The sequence below is a fragment of the Mus pahari genome, chromosome 9 (genome assembly GCF_900095145.1).
Source record: "Mus pahari chromosome 9, PAHARI_EIJ_v1.1, whole genome shotgun sequence".
NCBI classification, from domain to species: Eukaryota; Metazoa; Chordata; class Mammalia; order Rodentia; family Muridae; genus Mus; species Mus pahari.
Window position 1 is genome coordinate 72,104,581 of NC_034598.1, and position 25,922 is coordinate 72,130,502.

Genomic DNA, 25,922 nt, shown 5'->3' on the forward strand with positions numbered 1-25,922 from the left:
TTTGTAATTTATTTTTTAAGGTTTAAAAAAAATGAAAACTACAAAATAGTAGTGCTAACTGCATTAGAGACAATAAATTCAGTTCAATCAGGATTTTGTTTCCCTTTTGTAGATTTTCATGAATATGAGGCTTACCTGGGGTATTTGGGACTTACAACAGGAAGCTTGCAAAATCGTTTAACCTAAAGCCCTAAAGCCTTAAGTGCATTAAATTCATCTGAAAAGAGTCAGTAAAATTAAATGATGTCTACTTGATCTCTCTGAAGTGGTCATTCCAAATGCTGACCACCTGTTAGGATCTTCCTTTCAAAGGTTTCGTATCCACCCACCACGGAATTTAAAAAGCAGAAAAGAAAGGTGTTTTTGGCTTTACTAATCTTTAAAATGTTAAATATAAGGAGACAATATATCATATGTCTTACAAGTATGAGATGTGTTTTTCACCAGGGGGCACTGATCCCAAGGAAGAGGCTGTTGAAAAGACTGAGAAAAGTAAAACAATGTCCAGCCAATGATGACATTGTAGTAGAGAGCCACAAAATAGCAGACCTGCAAAAGAAAAGAATGTGATTACATCATGCATCCTCTGTCACTCCCCTTAAAACCTCAAGGTGGAATTTACTCCACCTAACAATTTTTAAGTCTTCATCTTATTTTTTTATTTGTTTGTTTCTGAAAGACATGATTTTTTCTTTAGAACAATATTTCTGAGTTGAACTTTTAAAACACACTATGAAATGCAGTATCATCTGTAGTCATAGTTTGGCATAGTAAGTGCCCAAGGTCCCAAAAGTTTCTAAAACATGATTGCACAGATGAGTTTAGAGAGATGAAGATTACGTGAATTCAAACCAGCCCAGGTAAGAGCAAATGTCATGGGAAGAAACTTACTACACAGCTTGCGAATCCAATCCCACCCAGTTTAGGGCTTATGTAATTCCAAACCCCAATGCTGCCTCTCCGAATTCTTTGACCCACAGAAAGTTCCAGGAAAAAGAGTGGGATTCCTATCACCAGAAGTAGTATTAAATATGGCAAAAGATATGCACCTAGAGAGACAAGAACAAACAGAATGGGTCATATTTTCAGTAGTCATAGTAGAGTGTTCATTGACTGGAATCATTTCATAAAAGACACTATTTGGAGGTTTTTTTTTAATGATACAAATAGAAGTCTTTGAAGCAAACATAACTGACCTTTAAACTTCCATAATTTTGAATCCTGTATTGGACTGCACTAGGAAGTCCCCCAGGGCAGTTAGGTGACTCCATGGGTAACCCCATACTGCATGGGTCTTATGACCTAAGTTTGAGTCCTTGACCCCACAGTGGAAGAAGAAAACTGACTCCTGAAATCTCCTCTGAACTCTGTATGCATATTCCCCCAATACACATATACACCATAAACACACACACACACACACACACATACAAAATAATAGCAAAGTTTAAAAGTTTTAAATTGTAGTTCTTTGTAGAATAATTCTTATTAAAAGGTATTTATAAATAACCCAACGTTTTTTTTAAGTTATTTATGTATATGAGTACACTGTCACTGTCTTCAGACACACAAGAAGAGGGCATCAGATCCCATCACAGATGGTTGTAAGCCACCATGTGGTTGCTGGGAATTGAACTCAGGACTTCTGAAAGAGCAGTCAGTGCTCTTAACTGCTGAGCCACCTCTCCAGCACCAATAATTCAACATTTTGTTGAAAAGTTAATTAGTTTCATGGGAAAATAAAGAATCAGTTCTTTGAAATAGCTTTCCTTGTCAGTAGGCTTCATAAACTCAAACCTATCTTCACATGGTTTTTACAAAGTTATTTACTAAATACTAACCTAAACTATTTTAAGTCCTGCATTCCAAAAGCGTGGGTTGAGACCAATGGCATTTGACAGGATTAAATGTTTTTGTATTCTAAATAAAGTAATACCAAAGAAGAGCAAATACCTAGTCTGAAAGATAGAAAAACTAAAACAAATAATTTCTAACAAATGCAATAGGATTTGTTTTCATACATACCACACATAAAAAGTTCACTTTGGGAACCATATTCTTTTTGTTTCCAAAATTGAGAGGAAGCATGCACAGAGTGTTTAGGAGGCAAAACTAACATACATTGTATCTCTCATTAAAAGCATGTACTGTTCTATTTGTAGCAAAACAGCCACAGTTAAGAGAATAACTGGTTTTAATCAAAATTACATAAAAAACGAATGACATGCAAATCAATTGAATAGCTTGACAATGTCATTCTTAGATTTAATTGGTGAGAAAAAATTATGTATGTACAACTTGTATATGAGAACATTACAAATTAGTGTGAAATGACCTACATACTGGACATCATATACTCAGATTTCTAAGTTGGCAGCCTACCTCTGGATTCACTGACAAATGCACCCTGTCACAAAAGAGTAAGGTGGACAGAGACAAAGTAGGACACTGAATGTACTCCTTTCCTTTCCCTAGGTGCACAGGAATGTGCACTTGCACAAATGTCTTGTGGAATGCACAGCACACACACACACACACACACACACACACACACACAGGCACACACACGCACAACACACACATGCACATACGAGCACACACAAAATATATTGTGTTGCAATTGCTAATCCCATTTTACATGCATAGTGTGAAGAAATGAGCAAGATACAGAAAGTTCACATGGCTTGAAGCATAGAAAAGAGCCAGGTATATCTGTCAGAGTGACTGCACAATAAGAGGAATCCTCTGTATCCTAGACTTACTAAAGTTAGCCCTGTGCATTAAATGTGACATCTACATAAATCACCATATATATTAGACCTCTTTATTTTCCCCTCTTATTCAGAAAATGCTTCAAATGATTTATGAATAAGGGTTTTCGGTTGTTTTGTGCTTTTTAAAGAAACTCATCAACTTTCTAGAAAACTACGCTACACACTCTTTGTCCCTTTCCAATCCAGCCTGTGTCTCACGAGACATGCAATATTGTTCTCCGTTTTCATTTCTAGGCAAGAAATCAATAGTAGATAAAATGTCTTGACTGTTATTTTTATCAAGAGAATAGAGGGATTTGTCTTGCTAATAACTAATAACTATATGTCAACTCTGTAATAGCTCTCCATCAAGGTGGATGTTACGCTTAAAGGAATGAAACCTGACTGTAATGAAGCTGCCTTCATTCTTAGCAGAATGTCCAGTAAGGTGTAGAAAATAAAATGTCGCAAAATCAGAATTCACTTCTGCCAGTCTTTGCCAATGATTTCCATGTGATATTATCAGTTTCCTAGAGAATTACTGTTTTCTGAGCAATGAGTGGTATGTGACACACACACTTCATGTAAAGTTAAATTCTTAGCTTTCAGGCAGTTAAATAGCTTGCTTTCCCAAACCTTTTACTTTGTTCCTCATAGAATCATCCTACCATCTTTAATCACAACAATATCTTAGCACTTTATCTTAGCAACTAAGAAAAAGATGTACATGAATACTTCTATTCATTTGACATGATGTGTGTAGATTATAATTATAGTCAAATAAGACCATATGTATTTTCACCCAACCACAGACCCAATAAAATATCAGAATGATCCCTCTGAGATTTGATGATGAAATGTGTACCTTATATAATATGCAGGTTTGGGTTTGTTCATGTGTGGTCATGGCCATGAGGTCAATTTCAAGCATCTTTGTCTATCAAATGCAGCTTTATTTTCTTTTTTTGAAATCAAGTCTTTCACAGAGACTGGCACTTACTGTTCTGGTTTGACTGGCTAGCTGGCAAACACCAGGAATTCACAGGACTGCCTGCCATGAACATTAGAGTTACATTAGAGAACATTAGAGTGACATGCATGTCACTAGGCATGGCCTTCATGTAGATCCTGGGAATCAATACCCAGGTCCTCAAGCTTCCACACAGTGTATTTTTTTCTACTGAGCCATCTTCAGAGACCAGAATATATACTTTTACCCCTATATTACTTAATGAATACAAATTTCATATGCATATATTATAAAATTTTAAAACCATTTATCTTTCTTCATGTCCCTCCCTTGGGCTGGGAATTTAATCTATGGTTTTATGTGTGGTAGAAAAACATTTCACTCGACGAACCACATCTAGAGTTTCTTCAGCGATTTTGGTTGGTTGGTTGGTTGGTTGGTTGGTTGGTTGGTTTGGGTTTTTGGTTTCTTTGGGGGGGCGGTTGTACTACAGAGCTCTTAGGATTTCTCCCTTTGTGTTGACTTTATTTTCCCCCAGTGGATTTTTTGGACAGCATTTTTCTTTCAAAAATGTTGATAATTGTGTGCCTAAATTAGCATAATAAAGGTGTTGATAATGATGGAACTAGTTTTTGTTTAAAATTAAGAGTGTTCTCTTAAAAAAAAAGTATCTGTTGAAGCTGGGTTACAGAGATAGAATCAATGTGTAAAATCTCTAAGGACAAAGAATGACTGGCGCTATGATAATTATCTGGCTAAACCCCCTTCTCATGAGCTCTAAAGTGCTAGCCACAATTTAAAGTCCACAATCATTCTAAATTACATGTTAGTTCTGCATTTGGTAAAGAATGAGACAACTTAAAATTCAGAGGCTATAAGTCACAGAGAGACCATCTATGCTCCATCAGTGTTGATGGCTTTAGATTCTTATCAATACCAAAAGTCTGATATGCATAAAGAACATAACACATGCTTTTTTAAAATTCCTGTCAGTACTTCAGCAGTGTTTACAGTATCCAGGGACAAAGTTTGAGAATGTGTTACCTTAAGCAATCCCTGGGTATTTGTAGGATGCCAATCTGTTCCTATGGAAACTTCATCTGAACTCAGAGCTGGGCTGACTTCCCGCAAAATGTGTCTCCCTAGCTTTGTAATGGAATTCACGATTTCAGAAATAATAAGGGGGCAGTAGCAATAGGGGCTACCTGAAATAATGGATTGCCTTTTACTGGTGAACAATTCGTTAAAGCAAAAGAATGCTACTTACCACCACCATTCTTTTGGCAGAGGTATGGGAACCGCCACACATTCCCCAGACCTACAGAAAATCCAACTTGGGCCAGAATGTATTGCAGCTTACTGTTCCAAGCTGGCCTTTCATCATCAGCTTCAGATCCATCTTCAGCATCTGTATCTTTCTCTTCTTGAACATCGACGATTAGTTCACTCTTCTTAGAAACATCTTCCACTGAGTCTTCATTCGACAGGAGGTCTTTGACAGATTCAATGACATCATCATCCAAATCTCTCTTTACCACTTTGCTATTCTTAGGCATTGGAAATTAATCTTCTTAAAGACACCCTTGAGGCAAATATATATTTTAAATGTTATTTAACACAAAGTAAGTCTGAGAAGAATATCATATAAATCCTTGATTCAAGGTGAGAAACTATTATGGATCCTGGATCTGATCCCAATACTCTGTATATACCTATGAAATAAAAAAAAAATTGAAATGTGATTTTAATATCAGGAAATATAAACAATACTTCAAAATCCTTTCTTGTTTATTTTCTGATAAAGTCTCTTTCTAAGACTAAAAAACATGATTGATCTTGGTCATTCATAGTTTCATAGTTTCAAAAGTGTATTAATTAGTATGTGTATGAATTTCACACACATTTTATCTTTGTTAAATAATTCTTTGAAAAATATACTTTAATTCAAGATTTTTTCTTTTACATCTATTGTTTTCTCATTTATATATATATATATATATATATATATATATATATATATATATATATTTCAAGCCCACCTTATAAATCTGTCTTCAGTCATCTCCTCCAATGAATTATTACTTACAACGTGTATATTAATGTGCTTATTATTAACTGTGAACCTATCCTATAATTATAAGAAAGAAACATGGAGTGCCTACGTTTAAGGGATCTTCTATCAAATAAAGAGAAAAGTGTATTTTAAGTAAATAAACAACAGAATATTTAGATATGATTTTACCTACATGGTACAGACAATGAACTAAAACCCAATTACCTGTCTTGATCATTAATGCTCTAGACTGGTGTGAGATAGCTCTTTTCTAATCTATTTAAAGTTATTTTATCATTTACATTTTTTGAAGCAATAAATAACAAAATTCAGAACTTTGCCTGTTCAGCTTTGAAGAAAACTGCTCACATATCGTCACCCTTAAAGAGGTCAGCACTGTTTACATACAGATATGCTATGTGCATCTTTCTTCTGATTTTTCATGTACAAGGGATAGGAAATGTTGCATGTAGATTTAAACAGGAGTCCTGTCAAACTGCTTGGTGAGGTTAGGTGGTCTGTCATGAATGTCATAACTCCTGTCCCTTATGTTTGTATGCCTTTATTCCATTTCAGCACAACTGTAATGTCCGTTTCATCCAACATCCCTAATTGTTTAAACTGTAAATATTGGCTAACACTTAGTTGCTAACAGAAGACTAACAGAAGACTTGCTATTATGCTTACAAAACCTAAATTTTGCAAAGACCCTTTTTTCCAAAAAGAAAAAAAAAAAGTTTTCCAACCTCTCTTCTAAAACATAAACGTTAGTCTCAGAAGTAAATGTCCCTGGCCAACTTCAGTTATATTTTATTGTACAATAATGTTTACTTTATTAAAAATATATGCCAACGTAGAAAGCCTCCCTTATCTTCACAGATAAGTCATTATGATGAATGAAATAGTATTTTATAGACACAAGAGATAATTGGTTAGAGCTTGTGGAAGATGCAGAAGCACAAAGAGAAATCTAGAATGGAAGTATAAATGAGAGAGGCAGGTGCCAAGTAACAAAGGGATCACATTTACGCAAACACAAATTGCTTTGTCATAAATGTTAATGCTATTGGCAAATATCCCTTCCTGTCAGAAAAGGGAGGATTCCTGTGTAGCAGCAGATGAGGAGACTGGTCTACAGGATCGTGACATCTGGCCAAACAAAAGAGAAAACAAGGGCTCCCATAATAAAAAGTCATACAGAAGCTGGAACTTTAAAAGCAAATAAGATTTATAATTTGTAGAAATTGTGTACCGGTTAAAATTTAAAATAAGGTATCAAAATTGGGAAATAAAATGAGAAGATTGAGGCAGAAATAAACGTGTAAAAATGCTGTTGTTTCTTCATGCAAGAGGCACGATTGTTTATATAGGGCACTCATAATTTGAAAGAAAATACTGTCCTCAACTTCATCTCTTGGTGGCCTCATATGAATGTTTTTTTATTATTATTATAAAGGAATCTTATATAGACAGATTTGCCCATGTGAAGATACATATTTAGTGTCAAACACGTAAATCTAATTTATAAAATAGGCCTTTGGAGGGAAGGATCTGGGTGGGAGAAGGAGGGAGGGGAAAGGGGTACAGGATCAGGTATGGGGGGACAGGACAGGTGAGAAGCTACAGGGCCAGTAGAATGAATGGAAATATGCAGCCTTGGGTGGGGGAGACCCTCAGAAAGTACCAGAGACCCAGGAGGTGAGAGACTCTCAGGACTCAGTGGGAATGACCTCAGCTGAAATACCCAACAGTGGGGAGAAGGAACTCTGAGACCACCTCCAGTACGTAGACATGGCCTCAAGTGGAGGGATGGAGTCACTAATCCACAGTCACAATTTCTGACCCGGAATTGTTCCTATCTGTAAAATCAATCTTAGTGATAAAAGGCCTTTATTTAAAAATCTAAAACACTGATGCTTCTAGAAGAAAACAGGGAATGACCTTCAAGTTGCAGGCAAGAACTTCCTTAATACAACCTTAATAGCACAGGAAACAACATTTAATTAAGAAGTTACAATTAAAGTGTGACAATGGAAGAAAAAAACCACCATGACTGTCTTTGAAAAGGCTTCTCCATGGTTGTCCTATTTGATTATCTTCCTTATTTATGATGTGAATAAGGAGATACAACATCATCAGAAAATGGCTGGCTCCCGAAGTCCCAGCAAAGGTGTCATGGAGAGAACACAAGTGCTTCTGCAGTCATGGATGCTGCTATCTGACTCGCAGAGGCTCTCATTCTTCGTCCTTGCCACCTCATTGCCAAGCACCCTGTTGTGTCTACGAAGCCTGACATTGTGCCCGTAACTTTTTGTTGTTGTTCATGTGGTTCTTTGCCAGCGTCACTTCCCACAACCTGCAAACAAAAACTCTAAACGACACAGCACTTTTAAAGATCAAATTATTTTATCTTTCTCTTAATCTGTGAATAATACCCACTTGTAAAACATGTTGAGAGCTTCATGATTTAAATTTATATTCAAATTTTCCCATCACTAGATTTTTGAATTGAGTTAATCTTCCTCACATACAATTTGTCAAGTATAAAATTCCTTTGAAACACTTAAATTTTGACCTAAAACTTTTATAAACCAATACATATTTACAACACAACTGTTATATTTTCTTTGAGTTACAGAATGTATTGCCTCTTTTGGGTCTCTGTCTTCCCTCGTACATGTCGAAATTAGTTTGTCAAGGTCTACCAAATAACAAGAAGAACCTGTGAGAGAGGCCAGCTAGTGAACGCACTCTCCACTAAGCCTCATTAGCTTATTAGCTGAGTTTGTTATGAAAAACCCATATGGAAGAATAAGAGAACCAACTCTTGCTGGTTGTCCTCACCTACCCATGTAAGCAGTGATATGCGCGCGCGCACACACACACACACACACACACACACACACAGAGAGAGAGAGAGAGAGAGAGAGAGAAACAGAGAGAGAGAGAGAAAAACAGAGAGAGAGAGAGAGAGAGAGAGAGAGAGAAACAGAGAGAAAGAAATAGAGAGACAAAGTGAAACAGAGAGTGAACTTAAAAATAAAAAATTTTAAACATAACCACTTAACTAAAACCAAATTTACTGCTATTTTAAACAGTATCACATCAATTGCATAAATTCATTTGGTAACAATGGCAACAGAAAGCTTGGATTTTCCAGTTCATCATCTTGGCCTATCATTACTTTTACAAGACTATTCATCAATTTTTTTTCAGACAGTGTTTTATAAAATACCTTGATAAATGTATGCTAGTTACTTCCCATTTTTAAAGCATGTATTTTGTACTTAAGATAACACTAGAGCAAGCCTGTGAAAATTATTTTTAAGACTTGGATCTAGTATTTTTTAATATATTTTAATTGAAAGTGAACTGCAACAATTTTATGTCTCCATTTCTTTCCTCCAACCCCTCCCATGCCTGTCCCCTCTCAGATTGATAGAATAGCTTCTTTCTGTCCGATTGATATTTGTGAGTACGGGGGAGGAGGAGGGGTGCATGAGCTCATGCAAATATAAATACAGCCTTCTGAATTCATTTTTCTTTATTGTGACTATGGCTCCTATGCTGACCTCTGTGCTTGATAACCATGAAGGGGGTTCATGCCTGGAAGAGACTGGATTCTTCTTGTAGGAACCTGTAGTTCCTTGTCTACAGGTGGAACCCCACAAAATCTACTCACTTCTCTGTTAGCATGTCCATGGATATTGTCCTTGCTCCAGTCTTGTTTATGTAGCTACTTCTAGGAAAGAATGTTTCAGATGAGACTGCTCAGTACTCTGGCTCTTATAATATCTCTGCCCCCTTTTCTTGGCGTCCTCTGAACCAGAGATATGGGAACCAAGGTCTAGATCTATCACTTGGGACTGAACTCTCTTAGCAGTGCATTGTTTCCAGGCACAAGAAACTTCCTATCAAATGGTTAATCAGGATTGATCAAGTCATTCTCAAACCACTATAGATATCCATGTTACCATTGGTTTCCTCTCAGAGATTGAGCATGGGCCCCCAATGCTGAAGATACCACACACATAGGACACAGGATGCAGATGACTTGAGCTGTACCTCACTTGAAACCCTTTTCACTTGGGATTGAGTTCCCACAGTTTCAGAAATACTATGCTTGCCTGACTTAAGGGGAAGGTGATTGACAGTCCTACCCAGCTGTGGTACCTAGAAAGTGCAACAAGCAAAGATGCAAGTGTGCTGCTCACAAGTTGGCATAACTGAATGCAGTCTAGTTGAACTTAAGGCTTCTCAACAGGAGGGAAGTCATGCCCGGTACTGGCCAGCTTTCTGGGACTAGTGAGGCCATCAACTGTAGAGGAGAATCTAGTACGGCCACTTTGCTAGAACATAGTAATTCCTTACTACATTCTAAATTACATCCTTACACCCACAGATAAGTGTGGGTACCACATCTATCAAAGTAGCGTCTCCTCATAGCAAATTGTGATCATAATCACACAAACACATACAAGTGAATGTTTTACCACAGATATTTTTAAGAATGTGAGTCTGTAATGCTTGTCTTATATTTCGCTTTTATAGTTTTAATGCTTTTATAAAAAGGTTTTTGTGTCATGATTTTTCCCTTAGTTTCTGAAAGAAAATGTGTACAATCAGTTTTGTTTCTTTTTACGTGTTTGGCAGCATTCACCAACAAAGCCATCTGCAACTAAGTTTCTTTTCAGAAAATATATATTAATTTAGAAATTCAATTCATCTCTCTAATACACAACTACTTAAATTACTTCTTTGTTACCTTGCTTTTAGAAAGCAATCTTTTGCAAGAATGTTGTCCAATTCGCCAACTTTACTGGTATAAAGAAACTGCTGATATAATATAGGCTTTTTTAAAAGAAATTAATTATCCTTTTCTTTCATCTTTTTCATGAATTTGATATTAGATCTTCTCTATGTTTTTCTTCTTCTCCCCCCCCCTCCTCCTTCACAGGCCACACAAAAAATTTCTTTTCTTTAAAAAAAAAAAACAAAAAACAACAAAAAAAAACAAAAAACTTTATATTGGTTCACATCATGTACCCCCAGTTCTGTTCATCTCTTAGTCTTCTCATATTCATCCTTCTCTCTTGCAACATCGACCCAAAAATACAACACAACACACACACACACACACACACACACACACACACGGCATTTCATCATGTAAGCTGTAGTGTGTCACAGTGTGTCTCACAGTATATCCATTCTGCCCACACACTGTCCTTAGCAAAGGTTCATTGCAATGAGCCATTAGTCTGGTTAGTGGTCCCTGGCTTTTGTGACACTATCAATATTGGATCCTCACTGGCCTCCTCCTAGTTATCCTGTTGATGCCCTGTATCGTGGAGGTCCTGCAGCTTTGGATGAGTAGCACTGGCCCTTTCACATATCCCAATCATCTGCAGATAATATAGATTATGAAGTGAGACAACACAGAGCCCTAGATTTGGGCCTGCTAAGCAAGTCGGCATGCCGGCTTTCCCTTAGGACTGCTCACTACTCTGCCTAAGCAGTCATCAACAATAGGCAGGGTCAGCTCTCCTGCTCTCATGCCCTCTGGGATGGCTCACTGGTACCCATGCCTCCAGAGCCAGCTCTATTGTGTTGCCCAGGCAAGGTGCAGATACATTCTTAGCTGCATCCTTTTCCCCACAGAAAAGTGTGGGTACCACACATCATCCAAAGAGAATCCTAGGTATAAAGCCACTCTGACCACCAAGCTATTTATAAAGCTATGACAAACAAAGGACCGGTAGCTGCTCTGCCCCTGACAGATACAGGAACAATACCAATAACAAGGTGTCTGCTTATTGCCAGTGGGGCACACTAGTATTTTCATTGCAGACTTACATCAATACTTTCATCATCTTTGCCCCATATTTCAAGAGTTTTCAGCTCCAAACTATTATAACCACTCTAATATATTTTTTCTTTTTGCTTTCTTTTTTCTTTCTTTTTTCTTTCTTTCTTTCCTTTTCTTTCCTTTTTTCTTATGCAGTTCTGTGTGTCTTGTAGCTCACTTTCAGACCAGGCTCTCCTCAAACTCTGAAAATATGTTTTAATTAACATGTGTAATGAAAATATGCAGAGACATTGCAGGCAGAGAGACATGTTCATCTTATAGATATATCAAGGATAGCTCCTACAGGCTTCACTGCACTGACCTAATTACAATTTGATAGGCTACACTAATTTATAAACTGATAAATCCAGCACAAGGAATGCTTCTGACAGGCCAGCTAGAACCAGCTAAGCTTTGGCATTGGCAAAAGCTTTATGTTCATAATGCACTAAAACACCCATGAATCTAATTAGGAGATTTAAATTTAACATTAAATTTTACTGGCTAAATTATTCTTTACATACATAGTAATCTGATTATTGAATTTGAAATTCATCCTAGATTGAATTAAGTATATTTTCTAATTTTAACACATAGTATATAAACTACAAAAAAAAAAACTGTTAAGCCTTATTATAGTGCTTAGGATAAAAATGGCAGGCTTTGCTGTTTGCTTAAATATTTCAAAATAATTGCAAAAGGAAACATGAAAAATTTATGATACTGAAATAATGATGTTGACAAATAATAAAATATTTTATCTGTATAGAATTCAATCTAAAAATTTCTTTTGTAAATTATACCCCACTATATTTATAACTATTGCATTAAGTGAAAAGATAATCAAATGGCATAATATTAAAAGTTGAGAGGAGACACCCAGGATCATAGGATCAGAGGTGAAGAGGACACAACATCTGCCCCAACACCTGAAGTAACTGGGACCAGCAGGACCCAGGCACCCAGGAACTCCACCCTACCAGGAGTTCTTCCAGTTAGGGCTGGTGCCCTGAGCAGACCTTGGGCATGAACCCCAAAGCCAGTCCCACAAGACCTGGAAGAAGCTCTACTCCCAGATACTCGAACACACCCAGGATCACAGGATCACTGGATCCCAGAAGCTTGGTCATACCAGGATCTCAAGGTCCCAGAGGCAGTTTAAATTCCAAGAATTCTGACACACCCAAGATCTCAGGATCACGGGATCACAGGATCACAGGATCACAGAGACAGCTGAACTCTGAGGAGTTCTGACACCACCAGGATCACAGGAAGGACAAGTTCCAGTCATATAGCAAGGGCAGGCAGCACTAGAGATAATCAGATGGTGGGAGGCAAGCATAAGAACATAGACAACAGAAACCAAGGTTACTTGGCATCATCAGAACCCAGTTCTCTCGCCATAACAAGTTCTAGATACACACCATCACACTCTACCATGATGATGATAGAGGACTTTAAGAAGGATATAAATAACTCCCTTAAAAATACATAACACAGGTAAACAGCTAGAAGCCCTTAAAGAGGAAACACAAGAGTCGCTTAAAGAATTACAGGAAAACACAAACAGGTGAAGGAAATGAACAAAATCAACCAAGATCTAAATAAAAAGGGAAACAGAAACAATAAAGAAATCACAAAGACAGACAACCCTGGAGTTAGGAAACCTAGAAAAGAGATCAGGAGTCATAGATACAAGCATCACCAACAGAATACAAGAGATAGAAGAGAGAATCTCAGGTGCAGAAGATACCATAGAAAACATTGACACAACAGTCAAAGAAAATGCAAAAAGCAAAAATCTCCTAACCCAAAACATCCGGGAAATCCAGGAAACAATGAGAAGACCAAACCTAAGGATAAAAGGTATAGAAGAAAGCTAAGATTCCCATCTTAAAGGGCCAGTAAATATCTTCAACAAAATTATAGAAGAAAACTTCCCTAACCTAAAGAAAGAGATGCCCATGAACATACCAGAAGCCTACAGAACTCCAAATAGACTGGGCCAGAAAAGAAATTCCTCACATCACATAATAATCAAAACACTAAATGCACTAAACAAAGAAAGAATATTAAAAGCAGTAAGGGAAAAAAGGTCAAGTAACATATAAAGATTACACCAGACTTCTCAGCAGAGACTATGAAAGCTAGAAGATCCTGGGCAGATATTGTAAAGACCCTAAGAGAACACAAAGGCCAACCCAGGCTGCTATATCCAGCAAAACTCTCAATTACCACAGACAGAGAAAACAAGATATTCCATGACAATACCAAATTTACACAATATCTTTCCACAAATCCAGCCTGACAAAGGATAATAGATGGAAAACACCAACACAAGGAGGGAAACTACACCCTAGTAAAAAAAAAAAAAAAAGCAAGAAAGTTATCTTTCAACAAACCCAAAAGAAAATAGCCACACAAACATAAATCTAACAACAAAAATAACAGGAAATAACAATCACTTTTCTTTAATATCTCTTAACATCAATGAATTCAATTTCCCAATAAAAAGACATAGACTATCAGAATGGATATGTAAACAGGACCCAGCATTTTGTTGCATACAGGAAACACACCTCAGTGACAAAAACACTCACTAGCTCAGAGTAAAAGGTTAGGAAATAATTTTGAAAGCAAATGGTCCCAAGAAATAAACTGAAGTAGCCATTCTAATATAGAATAAAATCAACTTTCAATCAAAAGTTGTCAAAAAAGATAAGGTAGGACACTTTATAGAAAAAAATCTACCAAGATGAACTCTCAATTCTCAACATCTATGCTCCAAATGTAAGGGCACCACATTCATAAAAGAAACTTTACTAAAGCTCAAAGCACACATTAAATCCCACACAATAATAGTGGGAGACTTCAACACCCCACTCTCAGCAATGGACAGATCATGAACACAGAAGCTAAACAGACACACAGTGAAACTAACAGAAGTTATGAAACAAATGGATCTAACAGATATGTATAGAAAGAACATTTTATCCTAAAGCAAAAGAATATACCTTCTTCTCAGCACCTCACACTATGTTCTCCAAAACTGACCATACACAATGGAAGCTTAACAACACTCTACTCGGTGATAACTTGGTCAAGGAAGAAATAAAGAAAGAAATTAAAGGTTTGTTAGAATTTAGGAAAAATAAAGACATATCATACCAAAACCTATGGGACACTATGAAAGCAGTGGTTAGAGAAAAACTCATAGCTCTAAGTACCTCCAAGAAGCTGGAGAGAGCTTACACTAGGAGCTTAACAGTACACCTGAAAGCTCTAGAACAGAAAGAAAGAAAGGAGAGAGGGGGGGGGAGAAAGAAAGAAAGAAAGAAAGAAAGAAAGAAAGAAAGAAAGAAAGAAAGAAAGAAAGAAAGAAAGAAAGAAAGAAGTAGAAAATACATCCAAGAGGAGTAGACAGCAGGAAATAATCAAGCCCAGGGCAGAAGTCAACCAGATAGAAACAAAAAGAACTGTAAGAAAAACCAAGAGCTGGTTCTTTGAGAAAATCAACAAGATAGATGAACCCTTAGCCAGATTAACCAGAGGGCACAGAGACAGTATCCAAATTAATAAAATCAGAAATGAAAAGGAAGACATAACAATGAAATATGTCTTAAAATATTTATTCTGCCTGTTAAATATTAATAGTTGAAAATAACAAAAAAAGTTTAAGAGGAAATATATTTTATAAATGACTATCCAAAAATCATAATGTATACTTATTAAATATAGACTCTGACATACTCTATCAGAATAACTCAATATTAAAAGGCATTAACACCAAATACAGGTGAGATTGTAAAGAAATGACCATATGACATATTACAGGTAACAACATAAAATGATACATTTGATATGAACAAAACTATGCAATTATTTCTGAACCTAACAATACACTTCTTAGAGTGATCAGTGTCTGCATTCAGTTGTATATACTAGAGAAATAAAAACTTACAAAACTTAGGTAAAATGTTAATAGCAATCATTCACCTAGAGAGAACCCCAAAGCAGAAATCGCACAAGTATGCCTAAATGAGCGAATACTTAAACAAACAACTAAGGTCACACCATAAAATAGAGGTCGGAATTACCAGGGTAAGTGCTATTTCTGCCTAAAACAATTTGAATAAATATCAGGAAAATGATGCTAAATATAAAATGTCAAAAGTTAGTAGAAGTCAGCATATCACTAAAAGGCCATTGGGCAGGGCTTACACTAGAGTTGGGTTTGAACAATTGCATAAAGGATAAAAGAGAATTATGGAGTAGGAAGAATTAAACTGAATGGACAATGAAGAACAGAATATAGGAGGGGGCAGGAAAGGGATAAATAACATGAAAGACCTTTCAGAAAGGAAATATGGAGACCTACTACTATAAAAGCTTCACATATATAAATAAAAATATTTAGAATGGGATTACTCCACACAGAGTGACAGTGAAGTACTAAACACTGTCAACCAGAAAATGTGGTACATTTACACAATGGAATACAACAGAGCTATTAAAAACCACTACTTCATGAATTTTCCAGGCAAATGGATGGAACTAGAAAATATCATCCTGAGTGAGGTAACCCAGACCCAAAAGGACATACATGATATGTACTTGCTGACAAGTAGATATTAGTCCAAAAGCTCACAATACCCATGATACAAGTCACAGACCATATGAAGCTAAACAAGAAGAAAGGCCAAAGCATGGATACTTCAATTCCACTTAAAAGGGGGAGCAAAATAATCATCAGGGGGTAGAGAGAGGGAGGGACCTGGGTGGAAAGGGAAGGGGAAGGGAAAAAGGAGGGGCAGGATCAGATATAGAAAGGGACAGAAGTCAAGAGGGCCAGGAGAATGAATGAATAGAAATGTGTACCAGTAGGGCTGTGGTATAGGGAGGAACTGGGAAAAACCACTAGAAAGTCCCAGATGCAAGGGATGCAAGAGGCTTCCAGGACCCAGTGGTGATGTCATTAGCCAAAATACCCAACAGAGAAGAGATAGAATCTGAAGAGACCATCCCCAGTAGAAAGACATGACACCCAGTTTAGGGAAGGGGGCACCCACCCATATCAAAATCCAGAATTGTTCCTGTCTAAAGAAAACACAGGGAAAAAAAAAAAAACTGTGTTGGGATCCATCCATCCCATCCGCAGACACCAAACCCTAACACTATTGCTGATGCCAAGAACTTTTTGCAGACAGGAGCCTGGTATGGCTGTCCTCTGGGAGGCTCTGCCACCACCTGACTAAGATAGATGCAGACACTCATAGCCAACCATCAGACTGAGTCCCGGAGACCCCAATGGAAGAGTCAGAGGAAGAACTTAAGGAACTGAAGAAGATTGCAACCCCATAGGAATAACAACAATATCAAATAACCAGACCCCTTTATACACCCCTTTAGAGCTCTCAGGGACTAAATTACCAACCAAAGAGTATATATGAGTGGTTCCATGGCTCCAGCTTCATATGTAGCAGAGGATTGCCTTAACTGGCATCAATGGGAAGGGAGGCACTTCATTCTCTGAATGCTTGTTGCCCCAGAGAAGGGGGATGCTAGAGTGGTGAGACAAGAGTGGATGGATGGGTGAGTGGGGAGCACCCTCTTAGAGGCAGAGGTGATGGGGGAATGGGATGAGGGGTTTGCTGGGGAAAGCCCAGGAAGGGGAACAACATTTTTAATGTAAATAAATAAAATAAACAATAAAAAATATGGTTCTAGAAATCGGTTATTTCTTTGCAGTTGTTAGCCAGTGAGTTTCCATAGACCATCCTCCAACACTAAAAGCTATTATTGTTGCTCTAGATTACCATCCAGAACTTGCCAATTAAATCCTACTGCAGAAAGGATCAAATACTAGAATCATAGAACATGGCAAACTTAGTTTGGTATACACCTTAAAGCTTTATCCCTACTAGTCAGCTTTCATGGTTCTATAATAAGTAGTACTTACACTATCAAAGAAGAAAGCAATCCTTAGTCATGCCCATCTGTGAACCCTATTGGCTACAGAACAACAACCCTGCCAAGAAATGTCCTGGGGTGCAATCAATAGGGGCATGAATATCATGACAGCAAACAGCTGCTTTCTGGTTGGATTTACATTTCACTTCTGAAGAAGGAACCCATATCCAGCACCATTATCAAACCAAAAAACTATGGATATACTGCACATTGGCCCCAGAGGGGAACCTAATTGTATTACATTGCTAACAGGACATAATATTAGACTGACTCTTAATGACTCATGATTTATACAGCCCTCATGGGAGAAGCTTCTATTTGCAGGAGAGAAAGAGGGGGGGGAGAGGGGAGAGGGGAGAGGGGAGAGGGGAGAAGGGAGAGAATACATACACTGTATGCCGCCTCCCAAGACTAATGGATCATTATAGAAGAGTGTCTTTGTCAGAGTTTGTATTCCTGTACAAACATCATGACCAAGAAGCAAGTTGGGGAGAGAAGGATTTATTCAACTTACACTTCCTCATTGCTCTTCATCACCAAAGGAAGTCAGGACTGGAACTCAAGCAGGTCAGGAAACAGGAGCTGATGCTGAGGTCATGGAGGGATGTTACTTACTGGCTTGCTTCCCCTGACTTGCTCAATTTGCTTTCTTATAGAACCCAAAACTCCCAGCCCAGGAATGGCACCACCCACAATGGGCTCTCACCACTTGATCACTAATTGAGAAAATGCCCCACAGCCAGATCTTATGGAGGCATTTCCCCAACTGAAGCTCCTTTCTCTGTGATAACTCCAGCTGTGTCAAGTTGCCACAAAACCAGCCAGTACAAAGAGGGTTGAGAAAAGTATGAGTCGGAGACATTGGATGGCTGCAAGAAAACTTTGTCTTCTGGAAACAGGTGATCAAGAAGCCAAGAAATGTGAGATACCATGGAGGGGTGGGAGGGGGACTCTTACCAGCATAGAAGAGGGAGAAGAATTCCTAGTCAATGGCATAAACCAGTTCCTGAAGAAGATCATAGAAGAAGACATCTAGAAACTAAGGAAAGACATACCAAAACTGATATAAGAAGCACACAGTTCACCAAATAGCCAACACTAGAAAAGAAAATGCTGCCAGGTAGTAGTGGCACTTGGGAGGCAGAGGCAGGTGGATTTCTGAGTTCGAGACCAGCCTGGTCTACAGAGTGAGTTCCAGTATATTCAGGGCTATATAGAGAAACCCTGTCTCGAAAAACAAACAAACAAACAAAAACAACCAAACAAAATGATGTGGTATGCTACAATTAAAACATTAGGTATACTTAACAGAGAAAATTTATTGAAAACTACAAAAAAAGTTCAAAGTTCAAGCCATATATAAAGGAAAACACATCAGAACAGCTGATACTTCTTTAGAAACTTTGAAAGCAAGAAGAACCTGGAGTAATGCTTTTCACATCACAAAGGACAATGGCAGCCAGCCTGGACTTATATACCCAGCAAAGCTACATGACATACTTGAAAAAAAAAGTAAAAGAAAAAAGAAAAATTCTATGCACCCTGCAAAAGTGTATATTCAACAAACCAAACATAAAGAATACACAGGAAGCAATATGATAGGTTAAAGAGAGGAATTAACATAGCAGAAAGACGGTGGATAGAAATGTAAACATTAAGTAGAACTGAGAATACAAACAACACAAAAGTATATAAATAATTACAAATGAAAAGTTTAAATGGAGGGTAATACAAAACAATATTCCTAAATCAATGGAACAGAACCCTCTATCCTGAAAAATCATGGATACAATATGCCCAGGGGATTTTTGATAAAATATGAAGGTAATACCAATGGAAAAACTACAACTATTTTAATAAATTAATCCAGAAATAACTCAACATATTTAGTCAAAACTACAACTCTAAATGAACCAAGTCTAAAATAATACATAAAAGCTAACTCTACATGTTTTATGGCCTTGAATATAAAAATACATAACCAGGGGAAAATACCTTTAAGATCTAGAGCTAAGAGAAGAGATCTCAGATGTGACATCGAAAGCAAAGACACCAGAACAAAAAATTAACAAGCTATCTTTCAAGATATAAATCATTTTCCATTACAAAAAGACCTGTTAAGATGATAAAAAATAAACAATAAAATCATCAACAGCAACAAAGTATTCCAGAGATCAATAGCCTGTGTTATATTCACCCCAAAGGACACACCTACAACACAATCCCTGCACCTAAAGCTCAGCGAATATTGGAGGAGAGAGGGCAGAAAGGTTATATGAGTCAGAATATGAGAAAAGGTGCTGTTAGGTTGCATCTCCTAGAAACGAAGGGAAAACTAGATCATTATAGACAATATAGATGCCTAAACCACACAGAACAATGACACATGGGTGCAGAGCATGGGATATCTCAAGAGGGTCTCACCTTAAATCAAAGAACTACATAAAACTATGGCTTCAAGAGAGGGAAAATTAGTCTCTCCCAGGGATATACCCATCATTGGTTATATAATACAAAATGTGAGTCCCGAAATGATATACACACAGCCCACAGTAAATGAACTCGGTGAACTCTATTTATATTTGTATGTATTCATATAAAGTAATAGTAATCAAAAAGATGCCATCAGTCTGGGGAATGAAGACAGAATTTTGGAGAGGTTGGGCAAGACGCATTAAGGATAGGGAAGGGGAAAATGCTGTAATTACATTATTAATTAATTAAGAAAAGATAATAAACAAGCTGAAGATTAAGAGAAAAGGTACTGTCCTTTTAACTAAGTGGCAAAGCACTTGCCTAGTAAGAGCAAGGAACTGAATTTGGTCCCCACCAGCAAAAATGTCTGAAGATAACACAGTGAAAAATAGTCTACTACTTCGGGTATATAAAAGGTCCTTCAGCTGACTCATTAAAAATACAAAGTACAAAGTGGGCGAAGAACCTACTGGATCTTTCCACTGAATGTTACGTGGAGTGCAAACACATGAGCTAAAATTCAATGTTCACCTCAAATAGGGAAACAAAGCCACAAAGAAATGCCACTACATACCAGTCAGAAAGGTGAAATTCATTCCAAATCAAACATGGATCATTCATTTATGCTTAGTGAGAAGGTAGAATATGGCCAGTACTCCAGAAAATAGTTGGTCACCTTCCCTTAAGGAAACTTTTAAAATTGAGCATGCAATTACTATATAACTTAGCAATTACATTCTTAAGCACCTGCCCCAGATAAAGTAAAAGGTATGTTCCATAAAGACCTGTGCAGGAATCTCCCTAGCAACTTTGCTCACAATAGCTCCAGACTGGAAATAAGCCAGACAGCATCCTGTGAGTGAATGCTTAAACTCCAGTGCCCCCAAGCCATGGAACAACCTACTGGTACACATAAAGAATGAAGGGAGAACCAAGACAATTGTGTGTGTAGAAAGGCGATGTTTACAGCATGGTTTTATTACACAACATTTTTGAAATGGAATATAGTGACTTTCATCATGAAAAAAAGGGCTCAGGATTTTCTATGTGATGGCAGGGTTCTATAATATGATTACAGCAAGGGCAATATTTTGAGAATGATTTTATAGTATAATTTTTTAAGAGAAGTAAACAATGTTAAGAAAGTTTTGTTTTTGTTGTTGTTGTTGTTGTTGTTGTTGCTGTTGCTGCTGCTGCTGCTTTAACTCATAGACACATTCTGTCATTCTGTAACAACTACATGTGATTCAGTAAGTGTCTCAAAATTCAAGTCTTAGATCCATGAATGTTTTCGATTGTGTATTTGTTTTTATGTCACTATATACCTGATTAAATTCAACGACTCAACCACATCTACTCTAAATGAAACTGTGAGGGAGATAGGAAATAAATTATAACTAAAATGTCTTCCTATACAATTTTATAAGAAAAATAAATAGGTCTTGTGGGCTTTTCCCCCACTGCTTTACCATGTCTACTTTTGTCTCCCTGTTTAGCTCATGCTTGGGCAGTCGTGTTGGTGGTTTTGTGGATGTAGCTTCTGACATTACCAGTAGAAACTGTCTCAGAGCAAACTCCCTAATCCTCTGACCGTTACAGTTTTTCTATTCCTTCTTCCTCCAGGTTCTTTAAGCCTGAGGTAGGAGTGTTTTGTAGATGTTGCCACTGGGACTGGGCTGAGAGTGGAGCAGAAGAAGCAGTCTTACACAGGGAAGATCTCACCAGTTGGTTATCTAATACCAAATGATGAATCCTGAAAACATACATACAGGTAACACTGTACAGGCTGATACGTATACGTGTATGTATATAACAGCAACCAATTAAAAAAATAACAACAAGACCATGAATTTGAATGAGAACAAAGACATCTTCATGGGAGAGTTTGGAAGAAGGGAAAGGAAGAGGAAAATGGTGTAATTTGAAGATGATGAAAAATTATTAAAAGAGTAAATTATTTGCAAATTTGGAAACAACAATAACAAGGCTAAATATTCTGTGACTTTTACACTTCATTAAGTTGATTGCTTAGACTGATGCCTGAATATTATTCTCCCTGGAGTCCCTCCTTACATCTTTCATTTTACAATTATTTCTTCTCTAACCTGTTTCTTTTCACACAACTCTTTAATTCTAGATCTGCATTTCCTTTGCTTTTGATGTTAAAAATCAACACTTTTGTTCTTAACAGAGTAGACTTATTGTAATAACTATACAATAGTCCTCGTGGTTATAGACATATGTTGTATCTGATCATTTACATGAGAAGATTCCAATAAATCATTCTGCGTATCTTGCACTTGTGAACCTATAGAATAATTTCCTGGAAGGGAAACTGATTGATCAAAACTAATTTTGTACTTCTGATAAACATCACCAAGGAGGTCGTTATAAAACTTTCTCAGTTTCTACAACAACACGAGACATCCAAGTAGGATTGTGTCTTCTTACGCTCTCTGAGCCACCTTTGTGATCGTTTCCAGTCTGATGCATGAGAAAGCTTCCAGGGTGAACACTCTACTCAGAGGTAACATTCAGTCATACTCAGAGGGCAGATTTTTGCATTGATATAAAATACCATAACTGGCCATCAAGGCTAAAATAGTTCTCTTCTGTGTTAAGTAATACTGTTCATTAAATGCTATCCTCCAACCCTATTGTAAGAGTTGCTAATTTTCAAAGAAAATGGTAGCTACTGATCACAACTCACCTTTCAGCATAAAATGTTTAGCAGGAATTACTACATGCCAGCAAAGCAGTAATATTAATAATAAATTAAGACTAAATCAAAAAAATTCTGGCTGTGAAAACGCCCATAACTTTCATGCATCAGACTATGCCAAAGGATGTTTTTCAACAGTTCCATCTGCTCAGAAATCATGTAAAACCAAGTCTGCACATTAAGATATGATTATATCCAATCCTGAAGTGTTTAGTGATAAAAATTAACATAATCACTAAAAGTTGAGTGATGAAGAAGTGAAAGGGAAAGCCAAGAGATTTTAATAACCACTGAAGTCTCTTTCAGCTTTACTACCCTAAGGAAATGATGCTTTTAAACTGGCTTCATAGTAACTCCAGTGTTTAGAGAAGCATCAATGTATCTCCTATCCAGATTTTTTTGGAAGACTGAGAAACATTTTTTTCAACATGCACATGCTAAGACTGGGTAAGTATATGGTTATAACTGTAAAGTTCAAGTTGTAGTATCTATTTTGACTTATTTTTAGATGTTTCAATAATTTATAGAAAGGCATCCTGTCTTTATTTTGGTATCTCCAAAGAGCTAAAATCATCTAGTTTTAAAACTTCCTATTTACTGTTAACTATATGACAAAACACTTGTCTTCCAGAAACATATATGAATACCTTTAAAATACCATTAGAAGTCTCAACTTGGGTTATTTTATATTGAAATTATACAGTGATTCTTAAACCAACCAGGTAATGTGCAATAATATATCCTTTAATAATAAACACAGAGACACTTCCTTTCAAACTTTGTTAATTTATGTCTTCCAGCAACACAAAAGGAATGGACATCAAGTTTCACTTGGAGAAAAGTAGTTGGTAAGTTTAATTTTAAACTTGGTAAGGTAATATAAAATCATCTGAGTGTGTGGGAGAGAAATACACATACTGTAAATGAACAAACAAGAAATTTCATTTCGTCAAGTATTTATGAAGTGCCTTAAAAACTCCAGGGTGTACTACCATCTGGAAAAATGTAATCATGTCTGTATTTAAAAATTGAGACACTCGGGAGGTTGAAGCTTGTTGGGACTGCTCTGGTCCTGGCTTTTTCAGAAAGCTACTGAGCACAAGCAGTTATAAAATACCTTTCACAGAGAAGACTAAAAGGAGCCCAAATGGAGCAGTCAAAGGAAAGCCTTCATTCCTCTCATTTTTCTCAGCTCTGCATGGAAGAACTCAGACCTAGGAAAGGGTATACCTTTAAGGTCTGAGGAGACAAGGAGGGTGAACCAGAGGCAACTGCTGCAGTCTTATTTGCATAAGCACCCAAACACTTACAACCACGCTGGCCTCTAGGCCCCGCCCAGTCTTTACTCTAGCCTTTCTCCTCTAGGGTGGAGAATGAAAATGGAAAGAGCGAAGCCAGAACGCGACTGCTTCTTAGTTATGCTAATGAGCACATCTAATGACGTTTCTGGGCCGAAGGGAAAAGAACACCCACCCTTGGAGACTTGAAAGTGGGTGGGTCTCCCTTTGCTCCCCCACCAAGTACCCCTCTGAGATTCTGACCCATTCCTCTGCTGGAAGTTAAAAGTGCAGCGCTTTCGTTTCAGTGTGCTATATTCTATTTCTGCGCTATCACACCCAGAGTAGCCAAGTGGATCAACTACGTAGAAGGCAGAAGGATGCCTAGTCCCTCTCCATTCGTTCCTTAAGATCTCTGTGCCACCACCCTTTCCTCCTTCTCTGCCACCCATTCCGTTTCCAGGAGGTGAAGAGAAGTCCCAAACTGCGCTTTCTCCAGCAGCCACGTGCTGAGAGTACACCAAAAGGTCGGTTTTCGGACAGCCCATCACAGGATGTCTCAAGCGGGAGAGAATCAAATCCGGGTCACGTGAATACACTGCCTTGATAGTCTGTGTTGCTGCTGCAAATGATTCACAAGCCCTCCAGAAGGAGGCTGGCTGTCCTCCAGCCTCACCGCCCACTCGTAGGAATGTTGTATCCCAATTTTTCCCCGGGAGCGCATCTCTGCCCTGAAAGCAACTTTCCTCTCGGACTTGCCCTGTTGAACCCCGCCCTTCAACCCCCAACTTGATTTGGAAACCAGCCGGTCTCCACGGATGCACTAGGCAGTTTCCACCTAGTTTAGGAAGGATGGTCACACGTTTCGAACCACGTGCTTCTCCCCACAAGTGCCGCCTCGGACCCCCACCACCAGAACCCCAGTTTGCACAGGTGCAGGACGCAGAGCCAGAGAATAGCCCCAGAAACCAGCGTTACCCTTCCACGTTTCAACCGCCGTTCCTCCTCCCATCCCAGGATCCAGCCTGAGTCTAGAGCTCCATCCAAGCATCTTTCTTGGCGCCCGACTCCTTGGTGGCTAATGGAGAGCCCCACCCTACCCCCGGCGGTGCTCCAGTACCAGAATGAGACATTACCTCCGGTGCTTCTTGAGCTAGCACCTCTTACAGCTTCCAGGTTCCTAGGTCGAAAAAGGGTCGGATCCAGCTGATGGTGCGGGAGGCCGCAGAGGAGCCGTCTGGAGAACAGAAACAGCTTGCCAAGGACAGGCTTGGTTTCGGGAGTCGCTGTCCTGCAAGCTGGCACGGAGAAACTCGTGAGCGCCTATGTCTGCCAGGGATATTGCACGGGATGCTGGCGTGTGGTTCCTGGGGCGCCTGTGTATGTGTGTGTGTGTGCGCGGGCGTGCTATGTGAGTGTGTGTATGTGCATGTCTCTGTGTGTGCGTGCGTGAATGTGTGTGTGTGTGTGTGTTTGTGTGTGTGTGCTTGTGTATGTGTATGAGTGAGGGTGTGACGGAGGCTCCCACGTGCCCAACCCGCTAGAGCTGCGTCCCCCGACAGGCTGCGGGGGAGAGGGGGTGGCTGCGGGCGGGGACACGGCGCCAAGGATCGAGCCAGGTCTGCAGGCTGGGAGCCGCCTCTCCGCCCCACCACCCATGACGCAGAGGCCACTGCGGCTGCCCGCTGCGTCCTCCCAGCGCACAGAGCTAGGCCAGCGGCGGGATATTGGGTGGATCTGGGGAAGCCCCACGTAGAGCCAACAAAACAAGTTGAACACCCCCTCCGCACCACCTCCGCCATTCTAACATCTGTCTTCTAACCCACTCAGCTAAAAGGCAATGCTAACAACTGC

General features: G+C 38.4%; 1 protein-coding gene across 3 annotated transcripts in view; it reads right to left on the reverse strand.

Annotated features, from left to right (window-relative positions):
* The window catches only part of Slc6a15 (solute carrier family 6 member 15), a 51,485-nt gene extending 25,844 nt beyond the window's left edge, over positions 1-25,641 (reverse strand). Inside the window, exons 1-4 of one of the 3 annotated variants that reach the window (XM_021204603.2) lie at positions 25,205-25,641; positions 4,991-5,305; positions 892-1,049; positions 423-549 (exon numbers count right to left, since the gene is read on the reverse strand). In XM_021204603.2, coding sequence (XP_021060262.1) covers positions 423-549; positions 892-1,049; positions 4,991-5,279 — 574 coding nt within the window. In that variant the 5' untranslated portion in view covers positions 5,280-5,305; positions 25,205-25,641. Of the gene's footprint in view, positions 1-422; positions 550-891; positions 1,050-4,990; positions 5,436-25,204 lie in introns of all 3 variants that reach the window. The other 2 variants (XM_029542621.1, XM_029542622.1) reach the window with 2 other exon arrangements.
* Positions 25,642-25,922: the final 281 nt, after the last annotated feature.